General features: G+C 31.4%; 1 protein-coding gene across 4 annotated transcripts in view; it reads right to left on the bottom strand.

The window, feature by feature from the left end:
- The window catches only part of LOC126882269 (myotubularin-related protein 4), a 294,225-nt gene that overhangs the window by 122,961 nt on the left and 150,211 nt on the right, over positions 1-21,053 (bottom strand). For all 4 annotated transcript variants that reach the window (XM_050647103.1, XM_050647106.1, XM_050647104.1 and 1 more), the window contains exons 3-4: positions 17,403-17,601; positions 3,821-3,996 (exon numbers count right to left, since the gene is read on the bottom strand). In XM_050647103.1, the coding sequence (XP_050503060.1) occupies positions 3,821-3,996; positions 17,403-17,601 (375 nt within the window). The remainder of the gene's footprint in view (positions 1-3,820; positions 3,997-17,402; positions 17,602-21,053) is intronic.

Below are 21,053 nucleotides of genomic sequence, written 5' to 3' on the forward strand. Positions count from 1 at the left end.
ACTACGGAGACCAATGGATTGTATCCTCGCTCCCTGGTATTTATATTCGTGAATTCTCGCATTTAAAAAATAATGTATTTATTTTACATAGCGATCGATAATATACTGGGTTGGGATAAAGAATGGAACCACCAAATATCTTTGAAACGAAAAGAACAATATTTATGAAACTTTGCATGCAGGTACAGTGACGCAAAAGGCATCTGATGCCATATTTTTTGTTACTACTCTACTTCCTGTTTCACCGGAAATACCCATAACTTATTTAATTTAAATGGGACATCCTGTATATTTTTGCAGATTTTAAAAGAACTTATTATTTTTAATTCATACATACGATATTTGGAAGAAAAAAATTGTTAAAAAGTGTCTGTAGATAATTTTTTGTATTAATACAACGTAGTAGGAAATAAACGAGTACTATCTATACTGTACACTAAAATTGTTGTTTACGTGCACTGCATGACTTAATTGAATTTAGTATAGTAGGTAAAACCGTTACTAAACTGATTGACAGAAATAAGTTGTATTAAAAATAGTTCATTTAAGTGAAAAAGATCGTATTGAAATATTAATAATAAATCGGTTATGGTGAATTTTAATTTTTTGGAGGTGAATTTTCTAAATCATTTGATTGGGCGTAGAGGATTCATAGAGTGGCCCGCTCGTTCTCCGGACCTCAACTCGTTAGATTTTTTTCTTTGGGGTTATCTAAAATCACGTTAGGCGACCAACATGCTTGCAGGATTTGAGACAAAGAATAATTGATGAATGTAACTAATACGTGGAGAAATCTTGCAAAAAGATACTCACGAATTTATTTATAGGCTTGCACGTTGTCAGGAGGTGAACGGCAAGCATTTTCAACATTTGAAAGTACTTTTTTGAAGTTATACTTCTTTAGGCGCGATTGAGAGTAAAATTTTATAATACTGCGCGCATGCGCACACAGACAGTATGGTATAAACGTTATACGGTATCTTATTGGGTGTTAAAATCATCTGTCAATAATTGTTCAATATGGAGATTTTGAATAAACAAATTAATGTTGTGTATATTAGTTTTTATTGTTGTGATGGCAGAGAAAAAAGCAAGTTTATAATATTGTAGTGACTTTTTAAATAGTTTTTAAAAGCGACAGGTACGTAATAAATGTACATGTTTCAGTATCCTAATAAAAAAATTCATAGGTAGGTACCTACCTATTTGGAAAATTTAAAAAGAACCTACCAAAATAGTATGTAATGCTTTGATTTACATAATTTGATTACCATCAAAATTTCTATCAATATTCACCTATAAATAATATATTGTTTTCTTACTCTATGTTTTGTTGTATTTTAATATTTCTTTTAATTCTAAATAATTTCAGTTCAAAATCAAAATAATTTTGTTAAATTCAGAACCGTCAAAAGTTTAATCCGTTTAGTTAGTTGATCTTCGCACATGATGACACATGGTCTCCGTGGGTAAAAGTTTAAGGTGAATGAATTTCAATACTAACTGCGCTGATAAGCGGGTTCAAACCCCAATGGAAACTTTAATTTATTTTTTTATACATTTTATGATTGTAAGTTTAATTATTATATAATTTTTTTTTCAGAAAATACGTATTTAGTTAAAAATTTTTTCCTACATTGTTCAGAAATCATTTGTGGCATTTTTCAATGTGTTTGTTTGTGTGTGTTTTATTCTTTTATTATTTTAATTTTTGGCAATGTTTTAATAAATATTTTTGAGAAGTAGTAAGTATTAAAATTAGCTAAATATTTAAATAAAATATAAATAAACTGTTTAAAGTACATTAATTTCGTTGAAATCATATAATAAAAGTATAACTTCTTACGTGCGTACAAAGTACACACACATTCTTTTTTTTATTTATAATAACATTGGTCTGACGTAAATAAATTAACCTATTTTTTAACTGCAAAGAGATTTATTTCTTGTTTTAATAGTTTTTTCTTCCAAACTTGGTCTGTATGAATTAAAAATAACAAGTTCTTTTAAAATCTGCAAAAATATACAGGATGTCCCATTTAAAGTAAATAAGTTAAGGGTATTTCCGGTGAAACCGGAAGTGAAGTAGTAACAAAAAATATCGCATCAGATGCCTTTTGTGTCACTGTACTTGCATGCAAAGTTTCATAAATATTGTTCTTTTCGTTTCAAAGATATTTGCTTGGTTCCATACTTTATCCCAACTCTGTAGTTTCGATCGCTATGTAAAATAAATACATTATTTTATATGCGAGAATTCACGAATATAAATACCAGGGAGCGAAAATACAACCCATTGGTCTCCGTAGTGAACAAACCCTTAGATTTCGTTACGCGAATTCACTTCCAAAAATAAAAATTGAATCACCCATCGATTTGATCCTTTTCGCTTTTCAAACAAAACAAAACGACGAGTCCGATTCAGCTGACATTTTGTCGGCAGTATCCGACACGAAAGTAAATTTCTTTTGCGATAGTGGCGCTCTCGTAAATGAGTTATTTGTTCAAGTATGATTTTTATTTTGTTGTTATATTATCCTTTATATTGTTCTACCAACAAATACAATCTTCTACTTCTCATCCAATCTTCTAAGAATCTCGATTTAAGAACAAATAAGTTGTAGAAGAATTAAACCATTTGGGACAATGTGATAACCCTTTGAAGTAATGTGGGAAAATGTGCAGAACGTTGTTGAACGTTGGGATTATTTGCAAACAAAAAAGCCTGTACAACTGAGCCGTTACACGCTATTGAGGTGTACTGCAAACAAATTCGAATCTGTTAGAATTAGAATGTCTGCCCACTAAAATCTAGACAACTAGAACTTCAAAAGGATGAATGCCCTTACATGCAATGTAGATACCAAAAACAGTCCCAAAGGATACGGAAAACGAGAGTTTTCTTTCTCTATAGATGTCGAAGATACAACATAGCTCATTCCTGCCCTACAAATGTCAATGCGGCCTGTAATCCTTCTTTCGATAAGCTGAAGCTAATAAAGCTCCACTGTCTTCTTTTGTTTTAAGTTTAAGTTCCTCGAAGTAAGTTCTATATTTTTGTCAAATCAAATCAAAATCTACGATGCGCCCGTGTTTTCTGTACTGCCTGACTGTGAATAGATACAGAGAGGGCTCTGTGATACGAGTAACAGTTCTTAGCCGCTACTGCTAGCATAGTAATGGGAAATGTTTTTGAGTGTTTCACCTTCTCAACAAAATTTTCCTCCCAAACACGTCCACCATCCATAAAATTAACCCATACTCCTCTGAAGAAAAACACAATCCCACAAAGAAATTAGACATAGTAATCTCTATATTTATAATGTGTCTTCGACCACATATTCTAGGAACATCATTTCATCAAGCTGAAACCTTAAAATGCTTTGTGACCATTTCTGTGATCTGGATACGCAGTTCACCATATCATATTATGCTCATGTGCACACCTACTTAAGTGTAGCCGGGTTTTCCCACTACACGTCGTTAATTACCCAATACGAAGAATTGCTGATTTGCGGTTTCTTCTAAGGAGTAGGAGAGGAAGACCAAAGAAGATCTGGGTAGACGCTTAAGTAGATAAGTATGTCGGTAAAGGGAATTGAAATTGATAATAAAGGCAAAGAGAATGATGATGATGGAAGTGGAAAGTACATTGAATAGTGAAGTACTTTTGACTTTCAAATTTTGTTTGCTTCCATAGTAGGCTAATAATATTTCAATACATCATCGAAAGGCAACAGATACTCTCAAACTGCTTGTTAGTTAAGTTAACCATGTAATGTATTTAAAAATGGAAGAAACAAAAATTAATAATTCTTACCTCCATACTACAGCTGGTATTCTTCTTGAACTGCGGAACTTGGCGACGCTTTCCAACATGTCATCGTTAATACAAGACGGGACGAGAAGGTAAGGCGGATAAGTTGGACAAAATTTGTAATTTTCATTAACCTTCGAGATTCTCCAAGAGTGACCTTGGAATCCAAGGCGGCACATCTATAACACATAAGGACTAATTTATAAAATGCAGACCAAATATAAATACGGTATGCGGCAAAATAAACAGTACTGAACTGCGTATGGCTCAAATTTGTATGTGTCATGCCCCAAAACGTACTGAGGGCTTTCCGAACGTCGTTATAACGAATGTGAATCTCGTGTTAATGTTAGGTGCTTCAGAATGGTTCTGTTTTGCAGAAAAAAATTTGTTATGGAGTACTATTTTCGGTTATACGGAAAAGGTCGCGAAAACAGTCCAAGCTTAAAATCAACAATGGTTTCAGCAGGATGGGGAAATCTGTTACATGACCAGGGAGTCTCTTAGCATACGCACGATCACTTTGGGGATCGTCTTATATTGCGTGGCAGTAATTTTCCACACCCATCGCACTCATCAGACCTAACTCCACCTGATCCGTATATATGGTGAATGCTGAAGGATCCACAGTCTAGAATTCCAAAATTGCGGACTAGAATTAAAGATTTTTTCGTGCCAGAGGGCATGTTTGCAAGGCTATATGTATACAGCAGCATTTCAATATTAATTTCAGTACTGTTTATTTGCCGGATACTGTATAAATCAAATAAAATCTATTCGATCTATATACAGGGTGTTTCATTAAGAGTTGTCCATATCGTAACTGGACAAACCTTAGCACAAAATAAGAAGATTTAACCCAAAACACTTAAAAAATATTCTTCCTTACCGAGATACAGAGGGTTTTATTACAAATATTCTAAAATGATTTTAGCCATTGTTTTAACACCTTTCAATATTTTTTGTTCAAACTTGACAGTTTACACATGTTAGGATACTCTAACTAGAATTAAAAGATAATTTTCCGCTGTTACCAGAGGCGTGCTGTAGGATATATGCTTCATTTTCCCCCTTCCCCTCACAATCTACGCCACTATCGTAATAATCATTTCAGCATGTTTTTTTTTATTCCTTGTTACTTTTTACATAAATATCGTCCTTTTGTCTTATTGCGATAGAGTAAGTAGTTTTCAAGTTATTTGCGTTTAAAGATAATGGATTCCATAAGACTAATGCCCGTATTTATAGTCGAGTCTCAAGACCTCTTCGAGTCTTAAGACCGACCTTGAATAAAATTTGTGTGTAAACTAAACCCAAATTTTATTCAAGATCGGTCTCGAGACTCGACGAGGTCTTGAGACTCGACTATAAATACGGGCATATGTATTTTAAACTACATTCAATAAGATTATGTGTTTAAAATACATAATCTTATTGAATCCATTACATAATAACGCAAATAACTTGAAAAATACTTAGTCTATAGCATTGAGACAAAAGGATGATATTTACGTAAAAAGTAACGAATAATCAAAAAACATCCTGAAATGATTATTACGACAGTGGCGTAGATTGTAAGGGGGGAAAAGTGCGAAGATGAAGTATATATCCCTACAGCACGCTCCTGATAACAGCGGAAAACTATCTTTTAACTTAGTTAAAGTATCCGAACATGTGTAAACTGTGTGTCAAGTTTGAATAAAAAATATTAAAAGGTGCTTTAACACTGGACTAAAATCATTTTAGAACATTTTTGTAATAAAACACTCTGTATCTTGGTAAGGAAGAATATTCTATTTAAGTGTTTTGGGTCAAATCTTCGTATTTTGTGCTAAGGTTTCTCCAGTTACGATATGGACAATTATTAATGAAACACCCGTATATCATGACAAGTCAGCCACTAGCACTAAAATTCTGAAATATTTGAAAAAACCATCTAACAGTTTACAGATAACTTATTATTTTAGTCATTTCTGTTTCTTTAAGTTGTGTATGTAAATTGGAGGATAATAAGTTAAAAGTAACTTTGAAGACAACACCATAGTCAAGATCAAAGAACTTATGACGAATGAGAAATTCGCACATTATTTACATTCACCTTAGAACAAAAACGATAATCAAAAGTTAATTAGGACAAGGTATTTACCTAACTGTTCAATATTTAAACGCTACTATCTTAAAAAATACATTTACAACATGACTATAACCGGAAACTATTAAAATTGCAAAAACCTTAAAACTATTTTTAGTTTTCCTCGTATTAAGATTTTATATTATCTCGATTATATATGCCACTTAAAAGCACAATATATTACTTTAAGTATGTTGAATTTCAAACTCTCTCTCTAGTATTTCTATGAAATATATGGTATTTTTAAAATATATGTTTGATAATATATGGTAGTTCTTGTTCTTCTTGATGTATCTTCCGTGAGGAATCTTGGCCATCTAGACCAGGGCGCATCTGTAAAAATATTAGTACATTTGGACATTGAGAGGTGACTCAAACTTTTTTGCAGAAATTGCTTGAAAATAACTCAAATAATAATATTTGAATTATCCTCCCACTCAAAAAGGTCCGGAACATTGTTTAAATAATCAAAATGTCAAAAAATGAAGGAAAAATTCGATTCTTTCTTCGTTTTTTTGATTATAACTTTAAAAGTATTCATTTTCGAGAAAACTTGTACTAACATAAAAGTTGCGTAAATAAATTTTCTACAATATAGAATTGGTTAAAAATTTAAAAAATAGTCACTCTTGTTGTAAAATAGCAATAATTGCGATAAAACCATACAAAAACAAGTATTCGCATTTTACGTTTTTCAACCATTTATGCTACACTTAGGACCTTCCTATTTCACCTAGAAAAACTTTATGATATAGTAAAACAATACTGTAAATTTCATTAAGATCGGTTCAATAGATTTTGCAAAATAAATTTTGCAATCCAGCTTTCGCAAAAAAAATTTATTTTTTCAAAATGTTACAGGACTGAAAATAAAGCAGATAGCAAGTTGAAATTTTTTTTGCATATAGAAGTGTACTGTACCTTTCATTTGCAATTTGCAAAATTAAAATCGATTAACTACCAAGGCGTCAGGAATTTTTTTAAATAAACATTAATATTGGTGCTACGCGCAGGACAGCGGATAGTTTGCTCTGATTGGGCATTCCAATGACCTTTGATAATGATTGATACATTTTAATTTTTATTACATTTCGATATAAATAAATAAATTTGTTTATTGCAAAATAAAAACACATACTCTATCCTTTGAAATAACACCTTTTTTAGCAAAAATTTTTCTTTGTTCATATATTTGAACTAAGAGAATAAAATTTTATTATTTTTAAACATATGCAATTGTTTAAACAATATTTCAGAAACAATAATAAAATTAGTTTGATTTTTGTGGAATTAAAATATTAAAATACAACAAAATGTAGAGTAAGAAAATAATATATTAGATAAAGATTGGAAGAAATTTTGGTGGAAATCAATTTATGTGAATCGAACACCGCTGTCCTGCGCGTAGCACCAAAAATTAATGTTTATTTAAAAAAATTCCTGACGCCGTGGTAATTAATCGATTTTAATTTTGCAAATTGCAAATGAAAGGTGCAGTACACTTCTTTAAGTAAAAAAAAAAAATTAAACTTGCTATCTGCTTTATTTTCAGGCCTGCAACATTAAAAAAAAGGAATTTTTTGCGAAAGCTGGATTGCAAAATTTAGTTTGCCAAATCTATTAAAGCGATCTTAATGAAATTTACAGTGTTGTTTTAATATATCATAAAGTTTTTTTGGGTAAAATATGAAGGTCCTAAGTGTAGCATAAATGGTTGAAAAACGTAAAATGCGAATGCTTGTTTTTGTATGGTTTTTTTCGCAATTATTGCTATTTTGCAACAAGGGTGACTATTTTTTAAATTTGTAACCAATTCTATATTATAGTAAATTTAATTAAGCAATTTTTATGTCAGTACAACTTTTCTCAGAAATTAATAGTTTTAAAGTTATAATCAAAAAAACAATAAAAAAATCGAATTTTTCCTTCTTATTTTGACATTTTGATTATTTAAACAATGTTCCGGACCATTTTGAGTGGGAGGATAACTCAAATATTATTATTTGAGTTATTTTCAAGCAATTTCTGCAAAAAAACTTGAGTCACCTCTCAACGTCCATCTCAAAACAAATGCGCCCTGGACTAATCATCGTGACAATCCTTATCTTATGCAGTAGCTCGGAAAAGCTGCACTTATGTTGTGTTGAACCAGGTTCATAATGTGTGATTTCGATTCTCGAGTTTCGAGCTTTCGAGATTTGATGGAGGTCAGAAACTATCGGTCCTTCTTCATTCTTCTGAGAATTTCGTCATTTGTGACTCAGTCATGTTGTTAGTACGGTAAGCGTTTAGTAGAACAACTTTTCCAGTTTCGTGCAAAGCTTCAATAAATATTCTATCAGCAGTGGGAGCACGCAAAATAGAATTCTATTTTGCTGACGTCACAAAACGCATTTCACAATGCGAGAATCGACGGTTGCTAGGCAACGTGACGTCACTAAAATAGAATTCTATTTTGCGTGATCCCACTGCACAGTAGAGATTGAAGATTCGAGACCAAATACAGCCTTGCCTCACTCCAGGTATGATTTTCACATATTCGGTGTGTTCACCTTCAACTCTGAGATTTGCTGTCTGATTCCAGTAATCAGATCTTGGTTGTTAATTCCTTTTTCTTTTAGAATTTGAATCATATTGGCGTGCTATACTCGATATGGTATTCCAAAGGAACCAAACCTGGGCAATCAAATTTTTTCACTGTCAAGACATTTCTGTCGGCAGATGCGGTGTCCTGCCGATATCAAGATATCGACAGAAAAATTACTTTTTTTTTTAAATACAACATGTTAATGTTTTTTCTGATTCGCGATGAATACAAACAAGCTTATTCATGTTCAATTCCTGATACAAGATGTAATCAACACGGTCCTTTAATATCCGTAGAGCATATCAAATTCAGCACAATTTAATTATTCGATTTTCAAGTGCTGTTATGTGAATGTGTATGTGAATGTCGTGATAATGTTTGCTTCAGAATAATAGTTGTCAGTTTTGCAGAAAATTTTTTATGGTAGAGTACTATTTTCGGTCATACGGAAAAGGTCACGAAAACGGTCCAAGCTTAAAATCAACAATGGTTTCAGCAGGACGGGACAACCTGCCACACTGCCAGGGAGTCTCTTCGAATACTGTGCGATCATTTTGGGAGTTGCCCTCACCAGAACTAACGCCGCCAGATGCGTACATATGGCGAATGCTGAATCAAGAGCGGAATAAGAGAGTTCCACCGTCTGTCATTTGGGAATTGCGGACTAGAATTAAAGATTTTTTCATGCCAAAGGCAGTGGCGGATCTAGAAATTTGCCTTGGGAGGGAAAATTTGCCTTAGGGGGAACTTCCAATGCAAAACCAACCAAAAGACATAAAAAAGATAAACTCAGATCACATAAAAGACTAATAATAACTTATAGGCATTAAGTTCCCTTAATTTTCCTAACTAGCGTGTTTATTGGGTTGAATTTGTCTTTCTGCGGTTTCGGTTTCATGTCAGATAATATATTTTTATGTTTGAATAATTTTTTTTCTCTAATTTTGGACTTTGTTGGGGGGGGGGGGGTAACTTTTTTCATTTTCCCGTAGATCCGCCACTGGCCAGAGGGCATCTTAACATCTGTTTTATCGGGAACGTGCGTCGTCGTGAATAATGTTTTCAAGGCTATATCATATACAGGGTGAGGCAGATAACTGGCCTATTAGAAATATCTCGAGAACTAAAGGCAACAGAATCATGAAATTTGGAATACAGGGGTTTTGAAGGATGATCTATTAAATGAAAATATTTTCATCTCTTTGCAACTTCCGGTTATACCGGAAGTTGCTTATAACTTCGTTTTTTTAAATGGGACACCCTGTATATTTTTACATTTTTGGATTCTCTTCGATGTCTCCTTTCTTAAAATATGAGGTTTTGTAATGTTATACAGGGTATTTTAAAAGATAATTACGTTTTTTTTTATTAATTTCGTAGCAATATTCACACCCTATAGAATTGTAGTAGTTTGGCAACTAAAACTCTACTTACGTTCAAATCATTTTTAATGTAGTCTACTATTGTTAAGAATCATTAGCATAGCTATATTTTCAATTTTAGTATACAGGGTTGGTCGAAACTCGGAATGAGTATTTTCTGAGTTTTCTGAAATGGAACACCCTGTATTTTAGTATTATAATGAAATGATATTTTATGGTACTTTTTTATTTCTTAAGCATTCCCTATACCTAACTGCTTTAATTTGTGCTTAATTGTTAATCGCACCAACAATCTTAACTACGTAGGTATGTTGATAATAGCTAAACCATTATTGGTAATTTTAAGAATCAGTCTGGATTAATATATATTTATTTCTGAGAAATTATTTATAATTTAATATTTTCACGGCCAACCTAATAAAATTTTACGTATTTTTTGTTGAAATTAATGTTTAGCTTGAATTACCAATAACTCACAAATTAAAGCAGTTAGGTATAGGGAATACTTATAAAATAAAAAAGTACTATGAAATATCATTTCATTACAATACTAAAATACAGGGTGTTCTATTTAAGAAAACTCAGAAAATATTCATTCCGAGTTTCGACCAACCCTATATACTAAAATTTCAAAATTAGCTATACTAATGATTCTTAACAATAATAGACTATATTAAAAATCACTTGAACGTAAGCAGAGTTTTTAGTGTCAAACTATTACAATTCTACAGGGTGTGAATGTTGCTACGAAATTAATAAAAAAACGTAAATATCTTTTAAAATACCCTGTATAATATTAAAAAATCTCATATTTTAAGAAAGAAGATATTGAGGAGAATCCGAAAATGTAAAACTATACAGGGTGTCCTATTTAAAAAAACGAAGTTATAAGCAACTTCCGGTATAACCGGAAGTTGTAAAGAGATGAAAATATTTTCATTTAATAGATCATCCTTCAAAACCCCTTTATTCCAATTTTCATGATTCTGTTGCCTTTAGTTCTCGAGATATTTCTAATAGGCCAGTTATCTGCCTCACCCTATATACTAGATATATAAATAATCATAAACTTCAATATTTATTTCAGTACTGTCTATCTTGCCGCATCTGTATATAGTATTTAGTCTGAATTCGAAATCATCTTAACTTAAGTTACGTTAACACCAAAACAAATGGTAAAATATTTGTGAAAATTGGGATCATTAATTTATTCTTTCTCTGTATTTTAATACGAAACTTATAAAACCATTATGAACATTTATTAATCATTTCCTAATCTTGTGAAAATTTCTGCAAAAAAATGTATAGTTTTTATCGCGTTCTATTCGGTTAAGTATATTGTATAAATAAACAAGAATAAAAAACCGCTAAACGCCGTAAAAATGAGTGGCGCATAAAATATTCCAGCTACAAAAGATCTGATATGAATGTTACGTGGCGCGAAAATGGATTTTCATTTGATGCAAAACAAAATTCTAGTTTTATTTTAAAAGCTTTTTCCATAATATTTGCTAAATTTGAAGTAAACGCGCCACAAAAGAGTAACTTTGATACAGTTTGAATTTTGAAACTCTTTTGTGGCGCGTTTACTTCAAATTTAGCAAATATTATGGAAAAATATTTTAAAATAAAACTAGAATTTTGTTTTGCATCAAATGAAAATCCATTTTCGCGCCACGTAACATTCATATCAGATCTTTTGTAGCTGGAATATTTTATGCGCCACTCATTTTTACGGCGTTTAGCGGTTTTTTATTCTTGTATCAGGAGTTTTTCAAAGTTATTTATAAATTAAATGTATGAAGTTGAATGCAATGTTCCTCTATTACACGTCAAGCTTTATAAATGGTCACCTTTGTTGCATTATCTCCCAAATTATCTAGTGTCCATCGAATGTACACTAGATTTTTTCTCTATTCGAAATAGATTGAAAAAAAATATTGAGATGGCCGGTAAATGAAGTCGGATTGCCCGTTGCCAGATCAAATTTAGCGTCTTAACCACTACAACTACATAAACCATTTCGGGAATAATCGTTAATTGGATTATAATTTTGTAGCTTAATAACTTCTAAACGGCTTAACCAATTTTGATCAGTAAACATGAGTTTGAAACGTATTGACCAGTACTTAGTATCTGATGGATCTAAGGTCAAGTATGATAACTAAAGCTATTACAGGAATTATTGAGCTTGAGAAACCGTTTTTCCCACAGGAAATAGATTTTATCATATTTATGAAGCATATAACTTAAACATTCGAATTTTTCCGGATATGAGGTATACACCGTTAGATTCGTCTTGAGTCCTTCTACAACCGCTAAGTTATTGGCGCAATTCGTAGGTTGAAATGTTGAGTAATTGTCGAAAAACCAAAATTTTCAAAGTTTAGTTTTTCAGTTTTTCGGCTATACTGAGCCGTGTGTATGTCTGATCCTAACCGCTTAAACACCAAATGAAAGCTTAAGTCAACACTATTGATTTGATGTATTTGCGGTTCTCCTGCCTCTTCTTGATCCGAATATATATACTCCCAAAAAACATGCCGTTTTGTACCTACCAAGTCCTATAGCTGGCTTATGGTTGGTCAAAAATCACAAACTACACCGGTTCTAAATTTGCCCTGACCCCCTCTTTAAACACAGAGAAAAAATATCAAATCGGTTTAACTTTCAAACACACATACATACATATCCACAAACATTTTCCCTTTTTAAATAAAAATTGAGTCACATTTCTAATCTCTATAACTTTTGAATGGTATAACCGATTTTCAAAATTAGACATGCGTTGGAAAGGTACTGGTCAGTTCTATTAGAAGCCGCAAAGGTTGGACTTAAATTTTTAAACTTTTTGGGAGTTTTGGGGACGAGAACGGAAAACAGACCCTAAATAGGAAGGGCCGTAAAATATACACCCTTGGACCAAAATCGATGGTGGACATATAAATGGGTGAGCCTTTTTCTGAACTTTAAGATGGGAGTTGGCCCAATTTTCAATTCACTCAGATTTAGAAAATCGAAAATTTTGTGTATATATTTATAGTGTCGCGTGTAGGGGGGTGTGGGTGTGCGCCACTGGCAAGAACTGCCGTTCTCTGGTAATGTTCAAAACTAGACATGCGTTGAAAAGGTAATGATTAGTACTGTTAGAAGCCGCAAAGGTCGGACTTAAATTTTTCGAAGTTTCTGGGAGTTTTGGGGACCAGAACGAAAAACAGACCCTAAATAGGAAGGGCCGTAAAATAGACACCCTTGGACCAAAATGGATGGTTGACATATTAATGGGTGAGTCTTTTTCTGAACTTGAAGATGGGTGTTGGCACAATTTTCAATTCAGTCAGATTTAGAAAATTGAAAATTTCGTGTATATAATAGTGTCGCGTGTAGGGAGGTGTATTTCTGCGTCACTGGCGAGAACTGCCGTTATCTGGTAATCTTTTCGATATAAAACTAACAGCTTCGATAACTAATAAATCGAAAACTATTCATTTATCAAAAAATTGTATAATGAACATTTTTTGCTTATAATTAATATTTTTACCAGCATTTGCGGTCAAAATATAAAAAAAAAATTTCCACCCTCGAGATGAGGTGGCAACCACCCCATGGTAAAAGCGTCTTTCGGCATCATATAGATTTTGATCCTTGGACTATCCACTACTTATTGTTAAATTTTCAAGTAAATCTATCCATTCTGTAAAAATTGCGAAGTGAAAAATTTCAGTTCCTGGACTAATTATACTTTTGGAGCTCTATAACTTCTGAACGGCTTACCTGATGTTGATCACTAAACATGAATTTGAAACGTATTGATAAGTAGTATCTGATGTATCCAAGATCGAGTATGATAACTGAACGTATTACAGGAATTATTGAGTTTGAAAAACCGTTTTTCACATAATAAATAGATTTGATCATACTTATGAAGCCTATAACTTAAAAATTCGAATTTTCCCAGATATAAGGTATACACCGTTAGACGCGTCCTGAGTCATTCTACAAACGCTTAGTTATTGGCGCAATTCTTAGGTTGAAATTTTGAGTAATTGACGAAAAACCAAAATTTTCAAAGTTTAATTTTTCAGTTTTTTGGCTATGGTGAGCAACGTGTATGTCTCAGCTTGATCGCTTAAGCGCCATTTGAAAGCTTAACTCAACCCTATTGATTTGGTGTATTTGCGGTTTTCCTGTCTTTCCTTGAACCTAAGATATATACGCCCAAAAAATATGCTATTTTGTATCTACCTAGCCCTCTAGCTGACTTACGGGTAGTCAGAAGTCAAAAATTAGACCGGTTCTGAATCGGCCCTCACACCCTCTTGAAACACAGAAAAAAAAATTCAGATCGGTTTAACTTTTCCACACACATACATACATACATACATACATATCCACAAACATTTTCCATTTTTTAAATAAAAATTGAGTCATATTTCTGAGCTCGATAACTTTTGAATGGTATAACCGATTTTCAAAATTAAACATGCGTTGGAAAGGCAATGAACTGTGCTATCAGAAGCCGCAAAGGTCGGGCTTAAATTTTTGAAATTTTTGGGAGTTTTGGGGACGAGAACGAAAAACAGGCTTTAAATGGGAAGGGCCGTAAAATCCACACTCTTGGACCAAAATGGAGAAGTAGCATATGGATGGACGAGTCTTTTCCTAAACTTTCAGATGGGATTTGGCCTAATTTTCAATTCAGTCAGGTTTAGAAAATCGAAAATTTCGTGTATATATAGTGTCGCATGTAGAGGTGTTGTGCGCCACTGGTGAGAACTACCGTTCTCTGTGGATACTCTGGGCTAATTAGCAAAATTCATGGAAAAGTTATTTACCAGCAATTTTATTGCTGGAATCGAATTATAAGATCCTATATATTAATAATATAGGTATGCAAAGTCCGCAGATAGTGTGCTACTTTTTTTATAAACAAAATGGCGCCGACAAATCGTATTTTTTTCAATTATTGCTCTATAACTCAGAAGCTTTTAACTTTACAACAAAAACACCCAAATAAAAATTCACCGCAATTAAATTCTGCATAGAGATAAGTTTTTCACGATTTGCTCCGACGAAAATTTTCCTCGGAAAATGCGGGTTTTCCTAACAAAAACTCTAATTTTCAAATAAAGTTTTAGGTAAGTAATTATTAATCAATAATTAAATAACTTCGTGACATCAAAGCTTTCTTGGTATAGATTGTAATTCCAGAAGCCGGTGAAAATTAAACGAATATTTTAGCAACAATTCAATTGTTAATTAACAATTTATGATCGCAATAATAACCAAAATAATCATGATACATTGATCAAACTTATAAAGATTATAAAGATGAGATGCTTATTTAATATTTTATCGACAAAATATAAATTTTTCTTTTTTTTGCATAATCTTTAAATTTTGAAAAAAAAATAGTTATAATACGCTGGTCTAATGAGTAAAGTACAAAGAAAGGTTATTTACCAGCAATTTTATTGCTGGAATCGAATTATAAGATCCTATATATTATTAATATAGGTATGCAAAGTCCGCAGATAGTGTGCTACTTTTTTTATAAACAAAATGGCGCCGACAAATCGTATTTTTTTCAACTATTGCTCTATAACTCCGAAGATTTTAACTTTACACCAAAAACACTCAAATAAAAATTCACCCCAATTTAATTCTACATAGAGGCATGTTTTTCCCGATTTGCTCCGACGAAAATTTTCCCCGGAAAATGTGGGTTTTCCCAACAAAATCTCGAATTTTCAAATAATTTTTTTGGGCCAGTAATTGTTTATTAATAATTATATAGCTTGGTGAAATAAAAGCTTTCTTGGTATAGATTATAAATTCAGAAGCCGGTGAAAATGAAACGAATACTTTAGCAACAATTCAATTGTTAATTAACAATTTACAGTCGCAATAACAACCAAAATAATCATGAGACATTGATCAAACTTAGAAAGATTATAAAGGTGTGATGCCTATTTAATATTTTGTCGACAAAATATAAATTTTTCATATTTTTGCATAATCTTTAAATGTTTAAAAAAATTGTTATAAACAAATTAACATTTCTCAGAAACTGTTTATTATATTCTTATTTTAAAAATACTTAAAATGCGTATTTCATAGGTCTTGAAAATGAATGCTTTAAAAAAATTTTCCAACCATTTGCAAAAAAGTTATGAAACAGCAAAGTAAATATACGATTTCTTCGTTGTTTATAATTTGTTTTAATTGTTTCAAAGCTTAAAAGTGAGTCTATGGTACAATCTAATTACTCACAAAGAATGTCAAGAATTAGTGCAATGGTTATATTTTAATCAAAGATTAAAAATACTTTTTTTTGTAATTTTTAGCGCAAAAGTAGGCCTGATACAGAGTCGGAGCTAAAATGTTCACTCGAAGCGACTGACACGCAGCATACATTATTTATTAAAAGTGTACGTCGCGCGGCCGCCGGTCGTCGCTCCGAGTGAAAATTTTAGCTACAGTACTGTATTATTCTACTTTCGCGCGTGTAAATTACAAAAAAATATATTTATAATATTTAATTAAAATATAACCATTAAACTTATAATCGATATTTTTTTGTAAATAATTAGCTTGTACTTTAAACTCACTTCTACGCTTTGAAAGAATTAAAAAAAATTATAAACACCGTAGTAATCGTATGTTTACTTTGCTGTTTCATAACTTTTTTGCAAATGGTTGCAAAAAAGTTTTAAAGCATTCATTTTCAAGATATTTGAAATGCGCATTTTAGCTATTTTTAAAATTATAATATAATAAAAACTTTCTGAGAAACGTTAATTTGTTTATAACTATTTTTTTTAAAACATTTAAAGATTATGCAAAAAATAAAAAATTTATATTTTGTCGACAAAATGTTAAATAGGCACCTCATCTTTAAAAGATTTCAAAGTTTAATCAGTGTATCATAATTATTTTGGTTATTATTGCGACCATAAATTATTAATTAACAATTGAATTGTGGCTAAAATATTCGTTTAATTTTCACCAGCTTCTGGAACTATAATCTAAACCAAGAAGGCTTTTAGTCACCAAATTATTTAATTATTGGTAGATAATTACTTATCCAAAACTTTATTTGAAAATTAAAGATTTTGTTGGGAAAACCCGCATTTTCCGAGGAAAATTTTCGTCGGAGCAGATCAGAAAAAACATATCTCTATGCAGAATTGATTTGCGGTGAATTTTTATTTGAGTGCTTTTGTTGTAAAGTTAAAATCTTCGGAGTTATAGAGCAATAATTGAAAAAAACACGATTTTCGTGCGCCATTTTGTTTATAAAAAAAGTAGCACACTATCTGAGGACTTTGCATACCTATATTAATAATATATAGGATCTTATAATTCGATTCCAGCAATAAAATTGCTGGTAAATAACTTTTCTTAAAAATGGCCTATTCTCCGATAATCAGCCCAGACTAAAATTATTATTAGTGACGGTAATTTTACCTCTAAAAAACCTACCTCATTTTCAAAGAGCCTCCTATCGAACGTATACTGTCGCTGGTTTTCCAATCTCATGATGACTTCCTCGCCGCCCTTCTCCTTCGACCAGATGCAATGGTAGAACGCGAACAATTGCTCCACCTGCCTCGGGGGTTCAGCGGCTCTAACGATTTGATCACACCACATTTGACACTTCTCATTGTTTTCGAAAGTACATCTAAAAATAAAGACAAAACGCGCGTTTTAGATTTGTATGCAGATGAGCTCGTTGCTTGTTTTTGTTTTCGACTTGGTCGTTTAATATTTATGAGTATATAGAGATTCCGTCGAGGCAACGGTCATGTTTATGCCTTCTCGACGCGTAACAAACGGCACGTTGATTAGTCGGAGGCTATAAAATGGAATATACGAGGTTCGTTCGTTACCTTTAGAGACAGAGAAGGAAAAACGGATTTATTAATTTTAAAAATATCCGCAAAATCCATACACATTTGTATGCGCAGTTGGATGTAAGTCCAACACATGATTTCAAACGCATTAACCACCTATTTATATGTCTATAAATATTGTGTTCATATGGGATTAGCCACAATTGATTGTAATGGCAATTACATTTTTACCTAAAATTGGAAATTGTTTTCAAAATAGATCATTAAGAAAATTGTGTTTAATTATTACTACGACAAATTTATTGTTGAGGAGGATATTTATCATAAAAAAATTGTCGTTGGCATATTTGGCAATGATGTTGTAGATAACAGCCATGCTTTGGCTGAAAAGATCTTAGGCCTGGATCCCACGTATCAAAAAAAAGTTTATTAATAGCAAGCTGAAAATTTGTTAATAGCTTAACGGTGTCTAATCGTACAAATTTTGATGTACGGAAACACTGGAACAGGGGAAGTTTTAATTGTGGAACAGGTTACAGGATTCGAACGTTAGCCTACGAAAACGCCCCTGTATTTTGTTGGACAGAACTTTCAGTTGATTTGTTACCCTTTCATTAAACTCTCATGCAAAAATCAGACTGCTATTCAATATATAGGAGAGTGCATATATATTTTCACTTCGGAAAAAATCAAACAAGATAGAACTTTTTGTAATTTCATTAAGAAATGTTTAATAAACAACATATCAAAAAGTTCTACTCGAGAAGTGGGTGCTTCATTTTTTATTAAACAAATGAACTACGAAATTAGATGTTTTTTTTTTAATAACTCCGAAAATATAAATTTTAGAAAAAAGCTGACTTGACCATTGAAAAATTCAGAATATTTTACAAAAAAAACCTTATATAAAGAATTTTCTAAAATTAAATCTGTATCTTCTATAATTTTTTATTTATAACGCTAGAGTCACCCTTCTCACAAACATTGGCGCACTGTAAACTAGCGTACAGCGAAGTGCACGGTTGAGTTATTTTAAAGTAATTCTTTAACTAATGGATCAAATGAAATTTTAAAAATTGGACATGAAAGAAGAATAATTAAGCTATCTTATGGTTATAAAAAAAAATAAAATGTGTGGGCCTAAGTACGGTGGGTGCGGAAAATGAGCCATACAGGAATTTTGTTTAAAAATGATTTAAAAATGTGTAACTAATACAATTTTTCTTATAAAACCCTCAATTTTGCACAACTTACCTTTCAAGCATCTTACTAAATGGTGTTTCATTAAAAAAAAAATCTCAAAAATTTAATTCAAATGATATGACGTCTCCAAAAATGTAATTTTTGAAATCTTCGTAGTTTTATAGAATTACCACCACTTTAAGACGGTATTACTCAAGTTTGAACAGATCTATTACAGTTTTATAAGTGCTTTTTTTACACTTTACAGTTTTATAAAGCTTAGGATGCAGTCTTTAAAATGCCCTGAATTATTTTACTTTAGAAATAAAATAGACTATTTCTTTTTGAGAAAATTAAGAAAGATAACAAAAATGTAATACAAAAACCGAAAATTACCAGCTAAAAAAATGTTTATACAAAGTGATCAAAACTTTTTTCTGTTAAACTAACCTAAAATACAGTTAATAATAAGCTTTAACAATGATAAATGTTCAGCAAAAAACATTTTTATTTAGCTCTTATACAGTATGTCTGCGTAACTTGGAACCTATTGATAACTTTTTTACTATTATCAGTTTTACGAAAAAAAGTTATTATTTATAAAATACTCTGCATCGTATATAATTTAAGATGCAATCATCAAATATCAAATTTAATTAATTTTATACGAGGTATGTCAAAAAATATGAATTTCACTCAAGAGTAATGTACCGTTACATTTCAGAATATCAAAAATTGTTATTAAGAAAAGTTGTTTGGAATTAAAAAAATTGTTTTAGTGTTCAATTACATCCTTCTAATTAAAATATTGTGAATAATAAAGGCACTTAACTAAGAAAAATTCATATTTTTTACATACTTCGTATAGAATTAAAAAAGTTTGATATCTGATGGTTGCATCTTAGATTTTATACCAGGGAGAGCATTTTATGAATAATAACTTTTTTTCGTAAAAGTGATAATAAAATAGTTATCATAATTGTAATAAAATGTTGATGAGTATCCGTAATTTGAGAAAAACTTCAAATATTTTTTTTTTGATTAGAATGATGTAATTGTATAAATTTCAATACAGTTTTTAATTTCAAACAACTTTTCATAATAGCATTTTTTGATATTCTGGAATATTAAGGCACTTTACTCTTTAACGAAATTCATATTTTTGACATAACTCGTATAAAATTAATAAAATTTGATATCTGATGGTTGAGTTTTAGATTTTTAACTATCCAAAACATTTTATGAAGAATAACTTTTTTTCGTAAAATTGATAATAAAAAAGTTTTCCATGTAGTTCCTAGCTACGCAGACATACAGTATAAGAGCTTCTGTATAAGAATTTTCAAATTTCAATGCCATATTTGGATTCAGCATAATCAAAAACAAAATAGAAACATATTTGATCAAAGTGAAATGATCAATTCAACGATATTTTTAAAATATTTATACAAAACAATTGTTATTGTTTAAACAATTAATAAACAATTAGCGGCAAAATCGGTGAGTAGAACTTTTTACTTTAGCATGTATACAGGGTGTCCAGAAACTCTCCCGACAAACGAAGACCGGAGATTCTTCAGGTAATTTTAAGATAATTTAACCCAATTCACCTAGTCCGAAAATGCTTCCTGAGGGAGCTAGAGCTCTTTGAAGATGGCGTCTGGGAATTAGTTTTTCTTAAATATCTCCAGAACACTGTTATTCAGAAAAACGAAAACTGGTACGCTTATTTATCTTCCAGAGATAAATCGATTCCATCAATTACGAATTTCTAGTACCGGTCATAGGCACCCGTTTTGGGTAGGGCAACTGGTATTTTATCGCATAACTTTTTTTGTCTTTAACTTCTAAGCATTCTTGACAATGGATTATTAAATTGTGAGGTATTCTAGTACTAAAAGGTACTCTTGCTTTAATGCGATAGGATGCACCGTTTTCTAGAAAAATCGATTTGAAAATTTTTCGTTTATTAAATTTAAGAAAGTTGGAAAATTTTTGTCAAAAAAAGATTGTGTATTTTACTGATTTAAAGTAATAGTAACTTTTACTACTAGAATACCTTATAATTTAATCATCAAGTGTCAAAAATGCTTAAAAA

This window comes from Diabrotica virgifera, chromosome 3 (assembly GCF_917563875.1).
Source record: "Diabrotica virgifera virgifera chromosome 3, PGI_DIABVI_V3a".
NCBI lineage: Eukaryota > Metazoa > Arthropoda > Insecta > Coleoptera > Chrysomelidae > Diabrotica > Diabrotica virgifera.